Raw genomic sequence first — 13155 nt, forward strand, 5'->3', positions numbered from 1 at the left:
GCATTGAAGAGACACGGGGACTTGGGTGGGAGTTTTATACACAAAGTTGTCATTAAACTGAGAAGAGTTAGAATAAGACGGAGCAAGAAAGAGTTTGATGTTCAAAATAGAAGTTACTTTTAATGTTTACGCTGACATACATTTAGAAATGTACAATTCTGACACTGAAGTTGCATATTTCTCACATTCTCTAAATATGGAAATACAGTACTTTAGAATATAACAAACCACAAAGATGAATTAAATTTGAGTTTTGTACAAAAGTTTTTAGAGGGAGGGAAAAAATCCTTTCATTGGGACTCTCATCTGAAACAAGTTTCTCACATCGTCTTTTTGCACAGGGACATAGAAAGGGAGTTATAAACATGTGTAGAAATTGAATTTACAGTGTCATATTTAAGTTTAAATAGTTCAAACAAACACACAGACACAGAGGACTATTGCTGGTGGGTGGGGTCACTGGGAGGCTGCTGTGCTGATTGGTCCGTGCATTGGAAACGATAACGCAGGAAGTGCACCCTGGGCTTCATGTGGAAGTCAGCAGGTATCCTCCAGTTCCACATCTTCTGCACCTTCAGGAGCATCAGACAATATCAGAGAACTCAGGGAGGCTCGGCTGGTAGGCGGGTAGAGCTAGATGTCTACACGGATATCACATTTGACATTTTATTCATTTGGAGGAAGCTTTTCTCCAAAGTGACATACATGTACGTGTAGAGAACATCAAGAATCAGTAGCAGAAAATCAAGAATCCCTGGAAGAAGCCCTTCCTGACTGCAAGGTCACAAGAAGAACCATGATTCTGCTGAAGCAGCATGAGGACTCCCTTGAGCTGCTAATACTAAACACTAAATACATCAGTCACAATCTACCACATTTTTCGCATTAAACCTTTCCTGTATGAAACCTACGGAACTTCCTGTTTGAACAGGTGACCTCATCTTACCTCAGACAGTGTACATGTTCCTGTATATAGCAGGACGCTGTGTACAATATGTAGCAGGACTGTGTGTAACAGTGTTTTGCACTGTGTAGCAGGGCTGGGTGTGTAGCAGGACTGTATATGTAACTGTGTGTAGCAGGGCTGGGTGTGTAGCAGGACTGTATATGTAACTGTGTGTAGCAGGGCTGGGTGTGTAGCAGGACTGTATATGTAACTGTGTGTAGCAGGGCTGGGTGTGTAGCAGGACTGTATATGTAACTGTGTGTAGCAAGGCTGGGTGTGTAGCAGGACTGTATATGTAACTGTGTGTAGCAAGGCTGGGTGTGTAGCAGGACTGTATATGTAACTGTGTAGCAGGACTGTATGTAGCATTGTGTAGGTGAAGACGCCTACCTTCAGGACCCTGACCAGATGTGTTGTACTGTTCAGCTGCTGGAACTGGAGAGAACAAACAAAACCGAGAGAAGAGAAGAACCCTTGAGCATCTGTTCCCCGAGGAACCACCTCTGTTCCACAAGGAACCACCTCTGTTCCCCAAGGAACCACCTACAGCCTCACCAGCCTGCTCCCAGAGCCGTCTGGTAGGTGTGTGTGTGTGTGAATGGGTGTGTGTAAGTGAACGTGTGTGAGTGTTTATTGTTGACTAACTAGGACTCTCATGAAGCTTACCAGCCAGCTGTGACTGTTCTGTTCCAGCAGGCTGACCTGAGTGAAACAGACACATGATGTTAACACACAGACACACATACACACACATAAACATACACACGCACAGAGACATATACACACACACACCTTAACCCCCCTTACAAACCTCATCGCCAACACAGGAAAACGTGATCCAACTAACTCCTGTCTAACAACCCCATCACAAACAGGACAACTCAATAATGCCACGACCTAGCCACCCAGTCTGTCCTGACACACACTGCTCTCTGTAACTATGGGCCTGGTCTGGAGGAGACTCACTGGAACCACGGGCAGCTTGTGGGTCTGCCGTTCCTGCAACAGAAAACAGAGAGGGACTCTCAGAGAGCTGATGACAATCTGATCAGTAGTGAACAGACCAGAGTTAGGGTCAGTAGTGAACAGACCAGAGTTAGGGTCAGTAGTGAACAGACCAGAGTTAGGGTCAGTAGTGAACAGACCAGAGTTAGGGTCAGTAGTGAACAGACCAGAGTTAGGGTCAGTAGTGAACAGACCAGAGTTAGGGTCAGTAGTGAACAGACCAGAGTTAGGGTCAGTAGTAAACAGACCAGAGTTAGGGTCAGTAGTGAACAGACCAGAGTTAGGGTCAGTAGTGAACAGACCAGAGTTAGGGTCAGTAGTGAACAGACCAGAGTTAGGGTCAGTAGTGAACAGACCAGAGGTAGGGTCAGTAGTGAACAGACCAGAGTTAGGGTCAGTAGTGAACAGACCAGAGTTAGGGTCAGTAGTGAACAGACCAGAGTTAGGGTCAGTAGTGAACAGACCAGAGTTAGGGTCAGTAGTGAACAGACCAGAGTTAGGGTCAGTAGTGAACAGACCAGAGGTAGGGTCAGTAGTGAACAGACCAGAGTTAGGGTCAGTAGTGAACAGACCAGAGTTAGGGTCAGTAGTGAACAGACCAGAGTTAGGGTCAGTAGTGAACAGACCAGAGTTAGGGTCAGTAGTGAACAGACCAGAGTTAGGGTCAGTAGTAAACAGACCAGAGTTAGGGTCAGTAGTGAACAGACCAGAGTTAGGGTCAGTATTGAACAGACCAGAGTTAGGGTCAGTAGTGAACAGACCAGAGTTAGGGTCAGTAGTAAACAGAACAGGGTTTGTAGTCAGCACCTTTGTCTGTTGCCATGTCTGTTGTCGTGTCTGTTGTTGTGCCTGTTGCCATGTCTGTTGCCGTATCTGTTGCCGTGCCTGTTGCCATGTCTGTTGCCGTGTCTGTTGCTGTGTGAGTGCCTACAGCATCAGTCTGGGGAAAAGTGTTGCTCGGAACCCCTGTAACTGTGACATCACAGGCCATCACAATAATATAATGTTAAGATAATGTATTCAATGGTTATGATTATGTATTCATAGAGGGCCACAGGTTCTACTCACCTGATGACTCTGTGTGGTCGACAACAATGTGAAAATCTCCAGCTCCTACAAGTCAGACAGTGCAAGTCCCATATTTTAGTCATCATCAAAGATCTTATCACAGTACCATCACAGTCATTATCCCAGACTCATTGTAGTCATCATCACAGCCCCCACAGACCCCATCAATCATGATAAGAATTTCCAGCAATCGTTATCAATCGTGATAATGCAATCATCATGTAATGAATCATAATCATTACAATACCCATCAGGTAAGTCACAATCCCAGTCATTATTACAGTTATGATTATAGTCATTATTACAGTTATGATTATAGTCATTATTACAGTCATAAACCAAGTCACTATTACGGTCATTCTGACTCTCTTTATTAGCAGGTGTACCTGTGACATTATGTCCTAATCCAAACTCAGATTCTGCGGAGATGAAAAACAAAAATGACCACAGAACAGATTCCCAAGCAAACGTACTATTCAACCTTTGGGAGGGGGTGAGGGGGTGAGGGGGAAGGAGACTTCATCAAGACCTGACTGACCTGTAAAGTTCAGAAGTCCACTGGTCACTGTGACATCATCAGCCCCTGGGACAAACACTGGAGATGTTAGATTGGTGGAAATGGATGTAGAGGGATGGTCAAATAGGGACCGGGGGGGGTGGGGGGGGGGTGGAACTGGGTAGTGAGGAGGGAATCAGAGAGAGGGGGCAGTGCTGAACCAACCTGGAGCGATCGAGGCAGCAGAACTGTGGACGTCTGCCAGCACTATACATGGGGGGGAGGGGGGGGGGGGCAGGGAGGACGAAGGGAAGAGACAAAACAAAGAGAGAGAGTGCGGAACAGAAGATTAAAACGAGTTTTGACGCGAACTCTTGCGACCATGCAACGCCAAAGAAGGTCTATACGCTTCACAACGTGGGGAGGCTGGAAAGGGTTAGGGTTGTGACTCTGTCATAGAGGTGCGGAAAAGGAGAGAAGCGAGGCCTGTACCTGGGGCAGGCGTGGGGGCGTGGACATCGTCCACACCATCTACCAGGACAGTGGCTGAACATGTGAAGAAACGGCAGTTAGCCAACATCAACAGACAGTTACGACCGAGTAGAAAGTGGAAAGTGTGCCGGGATGATATTAATCTATCCCTTTAGCTTTTATCACTAGAATAATTCTATACCTTTCCCCTGGTGCTTGTGCAAAATCTAGTGTGATCTAGTGTAGTACTAGTTTAGAGATCCTGTCTGGAGTACTAGTGTTGAGATCCTGTCTGGAGTACTAGTCTAGAGATCCTGTCTGGAGTACTAGTCTAGAGATCCTGTCTGGAGTACTAGTCTAGAGATCCTGTCTAGAGTACTAGTCTAGAGATCCTGTCTGGAGTACTAGTGTTGAGATCCTGTCTGGAGTACTAGTCTAGAGATCCTGTCTGGAGTACTAGTCTAGAGATCCTGTCTGGAGTACTAGTCTAGAGATCCTGTCTGGAGTACTAGTCTAGAGATCCTGTCTGGAGTACTAGTCTAGAGATCCTGTCTGGAGTACTAGTCTAGAGATCCTGTCTGGAGTACTAGTCTAGAGATCCTGTCTGGAGTACTAGTCTAGAGATCCTGTCTGGAGTACTAGTCTAGAGATCCTGTCTGGAGATCCATTCCTACCTGCGATGGTCCCCGTGATGTGGATATGATCCTCAACATGGTGGTCTCCTAGGAACCAGATATAAGAAAGATTTCTACATTGAGCTGTCACTAATGCAGGATATAATGCTTCAGTGCTGTCACTGATGTAGCATACTGTATGTCGCTAAAGTGCAGTCACTAAAGTAGGATGCGTGATGGAGCTGTCACTAATGCAGGATGTTCCGTACCTCCATGGGTGTCTATAACCAGACTCTGTCGACCATTCCCTGCAACATACAAATATACCCGTGAAAACATGCTATTTATTTCAATCCACCTGTTTTAATGCTGATATTACATGTACAGCAATGGCATAGGATGTTTGGCCCACAGTTAACTCACACCTTACCATTAGAATCAGCTGAGTCTATGCTGGAGACATCTGGACGGACAGGGGAATGCGTTTATAACTGGTGCTGGATGGAGGAATTGTTCTGATGTTTCATGTGGTATCCTACATGTGTGTATGATCTTACCTGGGTAATCTATATGCAAATGATCTGGAAGTGATATCACAGCTGCTGCGTCTGTAGACCAAAACTGAGGGTGAGGTTGTTATAAACGTCCTATGAACATTCTATGAACATTCAGTGGCAGAAACGGTTCCCAGGCGCCAGATACTGGGACGTTTTTAGACTTACCTGGAGCATCTATGTGGCCAGCGTAATCTCCCATGCCTATAGGAATGCATGATGACAATGCACTTTTACATCATGTCATTGACGCGTAGAGCCAAAAGACTGTAGTCCACAGTCTTTGCTAGTACACTAGTGTGTCAACTATCCTGCCTCAACCTCATCTATCCTGCCTCGACTTTAAATAGCCTGCCTAGATGTCAGTTAGTCTTTGTTGATTTCAACAAGCCTGTGTTGCAGTTTCTAGAATACCCCTGAAGTAGCTAAAAAAGGTAAGCTTTCATGCCAGGTCCGACTGACCTGTGTCTGCTACTGGAGGGTCGTCTGAGCCTGAGACAGCATGGTCGAGGGAGGAGCCTGGAGATGAGTGGTCAAGTTCTGATTGGTCAGGAAGGTCCAGGTGGTGTCCTGTGAGAAGAGCAGTGGTTTCATTCGTAAAACTGCGGAGGATTCACGTCAAAAGTGGAGGGCCGACAAAACACAGGAAGCCCTTACAAAAAATATTCTTATTTATGACACAGTGAGTACGTACATTTCATACAGAATTCCCTTTATAAATGACATTGAACTCAAAATTTGACGTGTCCCACCCTGTTAAATCAGTTCAACTCACACTGTTCACCTTATTATTTTTAGGAATACATTTTATTCCATGGAAGTATTGCAAAAGAATTACTTAAAAATTTAAATAAATTTCAGAACTGTAGGTTACAAATGATCTGAGGGGTTATTTAGCAAAAACATATATCTCATTTTGTATTTATCACCCTACATCATGTTTTTTTGCATGCATTCCAGGGAACTCTTCATATACAATGTATGAGAGATACCATAACCCTAATATTTCAGTTTAATATAATAATATTGTACAGGTCGGATAATTGCTACCTAGTAAGATAATTGGTACCTAGTAGGATAACTGGTACCCAGTAGGATAACTGATACCTAATAAGATAAATGGTACCTGGTGGGATTACTGGTACCTGGCAGAAGAACTGGCACCTGCTAATTAGTGAGCTAGAACACCAGCATTCAGTACCTGGATGGGGATCTGGAACTGGGCTCCTACTGGACAGCAGATCCAGATCTGCCTCCGGGTCCAGATCCACACCTCGAGGAGAGAGATGAGAGGGAGAATATCAACATGGTCTAAGGGAATTTGAACATGCTGCATGATGGACTGGGAACAGTGTTAGGGGTTAGGGGATTAGGGAATGAGGCTAGGGGCTGAAGGTTAGAGGCTGGGGTTAGGTGCTGGGATTAGGGGCTGGAGTTTAGGGGCTGGGGTAAGGGGCTGGGGGCTGGGGGTTTGAGGTCAGGCTGAGGACACCTACCTGTGGAATCAAAGTGTGGTAATAGTCCTGTGTGTTCTGCTGGCAGAGCAAGGAGCATTAGACATCTACAGCTTAACAGGGCTAACTTCACAAAAGTTTGAATCAATCACGGGAATCATTCATCAGTTCTGGGTTCTAATAGTGGGAGGGAACACTGATGAGAGGTGCATGAGTGTTCATGAAGCTATCTTATCCACTTTGAGTGACTGTACCTGTGTCAATGTGAATGTCTGGACCGAAGGGATCAACTCCACCTACAAACACAGCCATGACCACAACCATAAGCACAACCATAAACACAACCATGACCACAACATGCCTTGAGAGGAGATATTGAGATGAACTCACCCATCAACCCAATGAGGAAGTCATGACTGGATTCATCTATGATGCCTGGGGAAAAGCATGAGCTGAGTGACGTGATCATGGACACAGAACGGATCGTACCTGAACTGGAAAAACAATAGCACCCTCACCTGGACACTCACCTGTATAGTCCAGGTGAGAATCGGTACCAAACGGCTCAAGAGCACCTGGACAAAAGAACCAACACAAAACGTTTACAGGTGTCAAGGCAATAAATGATCAAATGATTTCATCTAGCTTTTATCCAAAGCAACAGGGATTTGAACCTGCAACCTTTAAATCTGCAGTGTTGGACCCTACCACAAAGCTATACGATGCAATCTGTCTCATGCTGTCAACGGAATTAGTGATCATCTTTTCTCTCATATGAGACGAGACCTACCTGCTGTGGAGTCTGTGTGAGCGGTTCCATCAGTGAACGGGTCCGTGCCTAAGGCTGAGACACAAGCAGTTGGACTTCAGAAACACTGCTGCCTCCCTGATCACGCCATGGGGGCTAGGTTTCTTTTTCTGCCCTAGTCCTCTCCTCCTCGCTTCCTTCTGTCTTCTCTTTCTCCTCCCCTCTACCTCCCGCCCTCATCCTTCCTTCCTTCCTTCCTTCCTTCCTTCCTTCCTTCCTTCCTTCCTTCCTACCTTCCTTCCTTCCTCCTCTTCTCCTCCCACCCTCTCTTCTTCCTCTCCTCTTCCTCCACTCCTCCTCTTCTTCTCCCCCTGCCCTCATCTTCTCTTCATCCTCTCTTCCCTTCTTCCTGCCTTCTCCCCCCAGCCCCATGCCCTCATCCTCCATCCTGTCATACCCTGCTTCCTGTTTGCTCACCTGAATGGCCATTCTCAAGGGCTCCATTCAGCAGCTTGTGACCATTACCTGAGAAAGAAAGTTATCCTGTGAAATCTATTGGCTGTTACTAACGAGTCATTAATAATGGATGGTAGATCTCCTCAGTCACATTACAACCAACAGCTCACAGAAAAGGTGGAATGGAGCCGTAATTCGATAAATGTTAGCGATTGTTGATTGGTTACAAAATGTGGGGGGTATTTGTTGTCTGCAGTGTTACCGTTGAACTCCATCTCAGGTGCCTCTGAACCTGAAGAAACAGCAGAAAAGCATTAATCATTTATGCAATTTAACCTGTCATATCATGACATGACTAAGCTACCTTGACAGGGGCATTGTGCATCTGCCTTACTGTGTCCAGTGTAAAGCAACAGCAGCTGCAGGGGGCGGGTTAGAGGTGGGTTAGGGGTGGGTTAGGGTTAGAGGTGAATGAGTGAGGGGTGGGTTAGGGGCGGGTTAGGGTTAGGAGAGAGTGAGTGAGAGGTGGGTGTGGAGTTCCGTGGTCTCGTACCGTGAGACGTGGTGTCTGCGTGTCCTCCCTCTGTTCCTAAGGAGACAGTCATGTAGGATCAGACCTGGCCTCTGTGCTATGTAGCAGTAGGAAGGACATGCTAAAACCATGTTCTGCTGGGTTTGGGCTAGCCCCATACAGGGTTGGGGTTTAGGGTTGGTCCTGAACGGCATGGCTCTTACCTGGAGCCTGCAGCTGAGATGAAGAACTGCCATGTCCCTCGGCACCTACTGATGACATCATGACACACAACCTCACAACAGTTCTACGAAACACAACCTCAACAAGTTCACCCTGGTTTCTAGAGATGCTGCCCTCTGGTGTGTGCTGAGAGAATGCAGCACACCTGAATGTGCAGGGTTTGGGTTCAAATATGGCTTCCTGGTTTAGAGGGTTCGGGTCAGAAGAAGATGCATAGGGTGACATGTGAACGTGTGGTCATCTGGAGCACAGTTTGGTCACATGTACAATGAGGTATGGACTACATGACGGTGGATCAGTGATTAGTGGAGGTACATAGACCGCTGGGTGTCGTGGTGCAGGGGTGCAGAACAGAACTGGTACCAGACATGGAGTACAAGGAGGACCCTGGCTGTCCTGGTGCACCAACAGACTCTGAAATCACACAAACACTCATCTGAGAGGAGGAACATCCGAAAGGAGAGGCAGGAGGGGAGGAGGGAGGGAAAGACGATAGGGGGAGGAGAGGAGGGGCAGGAGGTGGTGAGCAGAGGAACAGGAGGAGGATGTGAAGAGGAGGAGAGGGGTGGGTCTGGCTGAAGCGTTACCTTGGGAAAAAGAGGATGCATCGTGGAGACTTCCGTCACCAGGAGGACCCTCCTCCACCCCTCCTAAATCCAAAGAGTGAGTCAGATTCATGACTCAGGAGTCAGAGCGCACACGAACAAGACACTGAGCATGTTTACATGCACATTCATAATCCAATGTTCTTCGGATTCAATTTGGTTGAAAAAAAAGTTAGAATTTGGCTTGGATGGTTGCCTTGAGATTTAAAGGCACATTCATAATATTTTAGGAATACTGCTTTATTAAGATTAACGTTATATGATCAATGACATGTCTATGGCAGTATTCGGTACATGGTACTGAACATGTTTAGTGCAGTATGGTATACTTTAGTTGGTGTGTGGTTCTTACCGTTGATCCCTTGTGACGTGGAGATGCTGCTGGAAGCTACGACAGAGAACACATCATGAGGTCTCACTCAAGCACACTGACATCGGAAATCCCGGGGGAACACGACCCCCCCCATCCTGGGAAAAACATGATTTGTCCCCCCCCAATAAATCACTGTAAACATAACTATGTAATTTCTATCATATTCATAATACGCAATGAAAGCGCTTTACTGATTATGGACACAATGGTGCTTTTTTACTGGCCGTACGTATGTTACGGCGGTCATTTGGTGTCCCCCTCAGGAATTGCTCTTGAGAAAATGTCATATAATTGTTACCCCCAAGTTCATAGCAGAGTTTTGCCACTGATCGCAGGGAGCACATGCTGCACCTGGTTTAGACTCACATCCAGAGCCAGCAGACAGGCTAGCACATCCATGCTGCTGGTTACCCGAGGGAAGTATTCTAACAGGTGTTCTGGTTATACTGGTGTGTACGTGTATGGGTGTACATGTATCTAGGTATATACTGTAGATGTGTGAGTGTACAGGTGTGTAGCAGTGTGAGTATATCGGTCTGCAGCCGTACAGTTGTGTAGGTGGTCAATCGTATGGCCTAGTTCTATGCTGGCTTTCTTCTTGTGGTGGGGTATTGTGGCTGCACCAGAGAGTGAAGGCCTCCCAGCCCTCTGTGGACCAGGACCACTCTGAGGGGTTCCCCGCTTCCCATTGGGCAAATCAGAGCCCCGGTGATCACAGACTGAGCCGACAGGGCTCAGAGGAGAGAAGAGCCGTGTGGATGTACAGCTGTACAGGTGTGTGTGTGAGTGGAGGTGTATATGTGTACAGGTGTGTTGGTGTATATGTGTACAGGTGTGTGTGTGAGTGGAGGTGTATATGTGTGCAGGCGTGTGTAGGTGTCTATGTGTGCAGGCGTGTGTAGGTGTCTATGTGTGCAGGCGTGTGTAGGTGTATATGTGTACAGGTGTGTGTAGGTGTATATGTGTGCAGGCGTGTGTAGGTGTCTATGTGTGCAGGCGTATGCTTGAGAGAGTTACCGTTAAGAGCTTGGCCCTGGGCGGAGGAGTCCGGCAGAGCACTGATGCCTGGAAGGAAACAGCTTTTAGTTTGAGGTCATCTTGGACCTTACACATTAACATACTACCCCCCCCCCCTCCCTCTACACACACACATTCACACATACCCCCCCGCCCCCCCGCACACATTTATTTACACCCCCACACACACACACATACCCACAAACACAGAGATGCACACACAGCCCCCCTCTGTTCTGGCGTAAACCAATCAGATGTGCTCTGGCGTAAACCAATCAGATGTGCTCTGGCGTAAACCAATCAGATGTGCTCTGGGGTAAACCAGTCAGATCCGTCCTGGCGTAAACCAAATCAGACGTGCTCTGGTGTAAACCAATCTGATCGGCTCGGGTGTAAACCAATCAGATGGGCTCTGGTGTAAAGCAGCGAGCGATCTCCTGGCGGAGAGGGGATTAGGGTCATCTTACCCAGGCCCTTTGATGCTGTGCTCGTCTGTGATGCAGCTCCTGCAGGGGAGACGAGAGTCTTCTGAGATTTATCTATAAAGCCCTTCATTCAGCCCGCTGGAGGGAAGATTAGGCCTACTTCCATACCTGCACACCCATGTCACTAGGAGAGCAGTGAGGCTTCAACTGGTTTTTACCAACAAACGGACTTTATGCAGTGGGGTTCTACTTCATAGAGAGTATGTGCTGTTTCGTTTGGTTTTATAAAATACTATTTAATGTTTATGTCCGTCTTAAGCTGTTTGTCTTTGAAACCCGTTACTGTTACGTCATTCAAGACATTCAAGTCGAATTAAAACATGCATGCTCGTTATTTAACTTTAAAGATCTATCCTTCAGACATTTCAGTTTGGCCTCTGACCCCAATCACTCACAGAGTCATCTGTTTAGACTGACAGATTTAAACACAAGGTCATTGCTGTTCTCTTCATTGGTGGTATGTTGTTAACCTCTCACCCATATGTTTATCCTGACTCTTGGAGTCATCATCATCTGAAAAGAAAAGGACATTAATAAACGGAATAAATAGATTTTTGTCCATATTGCTTTAGTCTGATGTTCCATTCCACTGTTAACAGGTTAGGATTAGGCATCCTATTACAAGTGATATTAAGAAGGTCTAATTTGACGATGCTGCAGGTCTACTACTATGATAATGTTAGAAGCAGGTCTAGTAGGACCCACAGCACCATCATACTAGACCTGCAGAATTATCATAGTAGACCTACAGAATCATCATACTAGACCTGCAGGAATGATCAGTAATGCTGCAGGTCTAGTGTGAAAATGCCAGGTGTCACATCCTGTATGTGTGTTCACCTGTTCTGTTTGGCCCCGCCCCCTCCAGGTGTGTCTCGTCTGCTCGTTAGTAGGGTGTTTAGTCAGTTGGGTTGTGTGTCCTGTGCCAGTTCGTCTTGTGTGTTTCTACCGAGCGTTCCTGTCTACCTGTTACCTGTTCTGTTCCTGCCTTGTGCTCTGATCTCCCGCATTTTGACCTCGATTAGACTGGACTAAGACTACTCTACCTGATACCCGATTGTACCCGATTGTACCTTCACCGCCAGCCTGTGCACCAAATAACCTGCCTGTCCCTGACTTATCTCTGCCTTAAATAAACCCTATTGTTCTTGGAAGCTACCTCCTGTGTCTGCATCTGGATGTACCTCTGTGCGTGAGCCGTTACACCAGGAGCAGATATAAAAGGGCAGTCCTACTGGTCTAGTTAACTAATGCTACACATATAACTGGATAGTGCTGTGGAGTAGGTCTAGTGTGGGTATGTGGCAGATCTAGTATGATAAAGCTGCAGATCCAGTATGATCTAGTTTGGTAAGGACACAAGTCTAGAAGCGTGTCTAGTAACAAAATGCTAGGAGCAGGTCTGGTAAGCTATTGTTAGGGGAAAGTCAAGGAAGGAAATGCTAAGAGCAAGTCTACAATGGTGACGCTTCAAGTATAGTAAGATATTGCTGCAAGTCTAGTATGGTAATGCTACAGGCCAAGTTTGGGAATGATACAAGTCTAGTATGATAATGCTAGGAGCAGTTGGGTAATGCTGCAGGTCTAGCATGTTGATGCAGTAGGTTTAGTAAAGCAACACTGGGAGCAGGTCTAGAATAATAAAACTATTGGTCTAAGTAGTAAGAAGTGGCTAGGAGTAGGTTTAGTATGATAATGCTGCAGGTTCAGTATGATAATTCTACAGGTATTGTATGATAATGCTGGGAACAGATCTAGCATGTTAATGCTACATGTGTAGTATTTTAATACTACAGATCAAGTAAGGTAAGGCTAGGAGCAAGTCTTTTATGGTAAAGTTACTGGTATAGTATGATAATGCTAGGAGCAGGTCTAGTATGGTAAAGTTACAAGTATAGTATGACAATGCTGCAGGTCTAGAATGACAATGCTCAGGTCTAGTTTAGTAATACTAGGAGCAGGTCGATGATAAATTGTCTCAAATGTAGTAAGAGCGATTTAGCAACATAACTTGACCCTAACTCAACAGAAGTCCTTTGCTATTTTAGAGTATTTTATTGTGTCATGTGAATACTATTTTAGAGTGACGTTAAAACAATTCCATGTTAA

The 13155-nt window shown here is 46.0% G+C and overlaps 1 protein-coding gene across 1 annotated transcript; it reads right to left on the reverse strand.

Annotated features, from left to right (window-relative positions):
• Positions 1–321: 321 nt before the first annotated feature.
• On the reverse strand, positions 322–12056 carry LOC146295090 (uncharacterized). Its single transcript, XM_084695953.1, has 27 exons — positions 12020–12056; positions 9524–9559; positions 9154–9216; positions 8930–8980; positions 8075–8104; positions 7834–7890; positions 7399–7452; positions 7139–7183; positions 6999–7043; positions 6863–6904; positions 6651–6689; positions 6356–6427; positions 5617–5694; positions 5323–5358; positions 5158–5208; positions 5031–5063; positions 4870–4908; positions 4008–4061; positions 3741–3782; positions 3558–3602; positions 3406–3438; positions 3020–3064; positions 2759–2923; positions 1913–1945; positions 1613–1648; positions 1337–1381; positions 322–572 (listed from the first exon to the last, which is right to left on the reverse strand). Exons 1-27 carry the CDS (start codon positions 12054–12056, stop codon positions 538–540), a joined length of 1341 nt encoding a protein of 446 aa, XP_084552079.1. The 3' UTR covers positions 322–537.
• Positions 12057–13155: the final 1099 nt, after the last annotated feature.

This window comes from Hypomesus nipponensis, chromosome 4 (genome assembly GCF_054491055.1).
Source record: "Hypomesus nipponensis isolate SF chromosome 4, ASM5449105v1, whole genome shotgun sequence".
NCBI classification, from domain to species: Eukaryota; Metazoa; Chordata; class Actinopteri; order Osmeriformes; family Osmeridae; genus Hypomesus; species Hypomesus nipponensis.

Coding starts and splice junctions, on each gene's coding strand:
- LOC146295090 (XM_084695953.1), bottom strand. CDS start 12,056: ATGCGGGAGATCAGAGCACAAGGCAGGAACAGAACAG. Junction 5,064..5,157: donor TTTGCATATAGATTACCCAG/GTAAGATCATAC, acceptor CTGTCCGTCCAG/ATGTCTCCAGCATAGACTCA. Junction 1,382..1,612: donor AGAACAGTCACAGCTGGCTG/GTAAGCTTCATG, acceptor TGTTCTCTCCAG/TTCCAGCAGCTGAACAGTAC.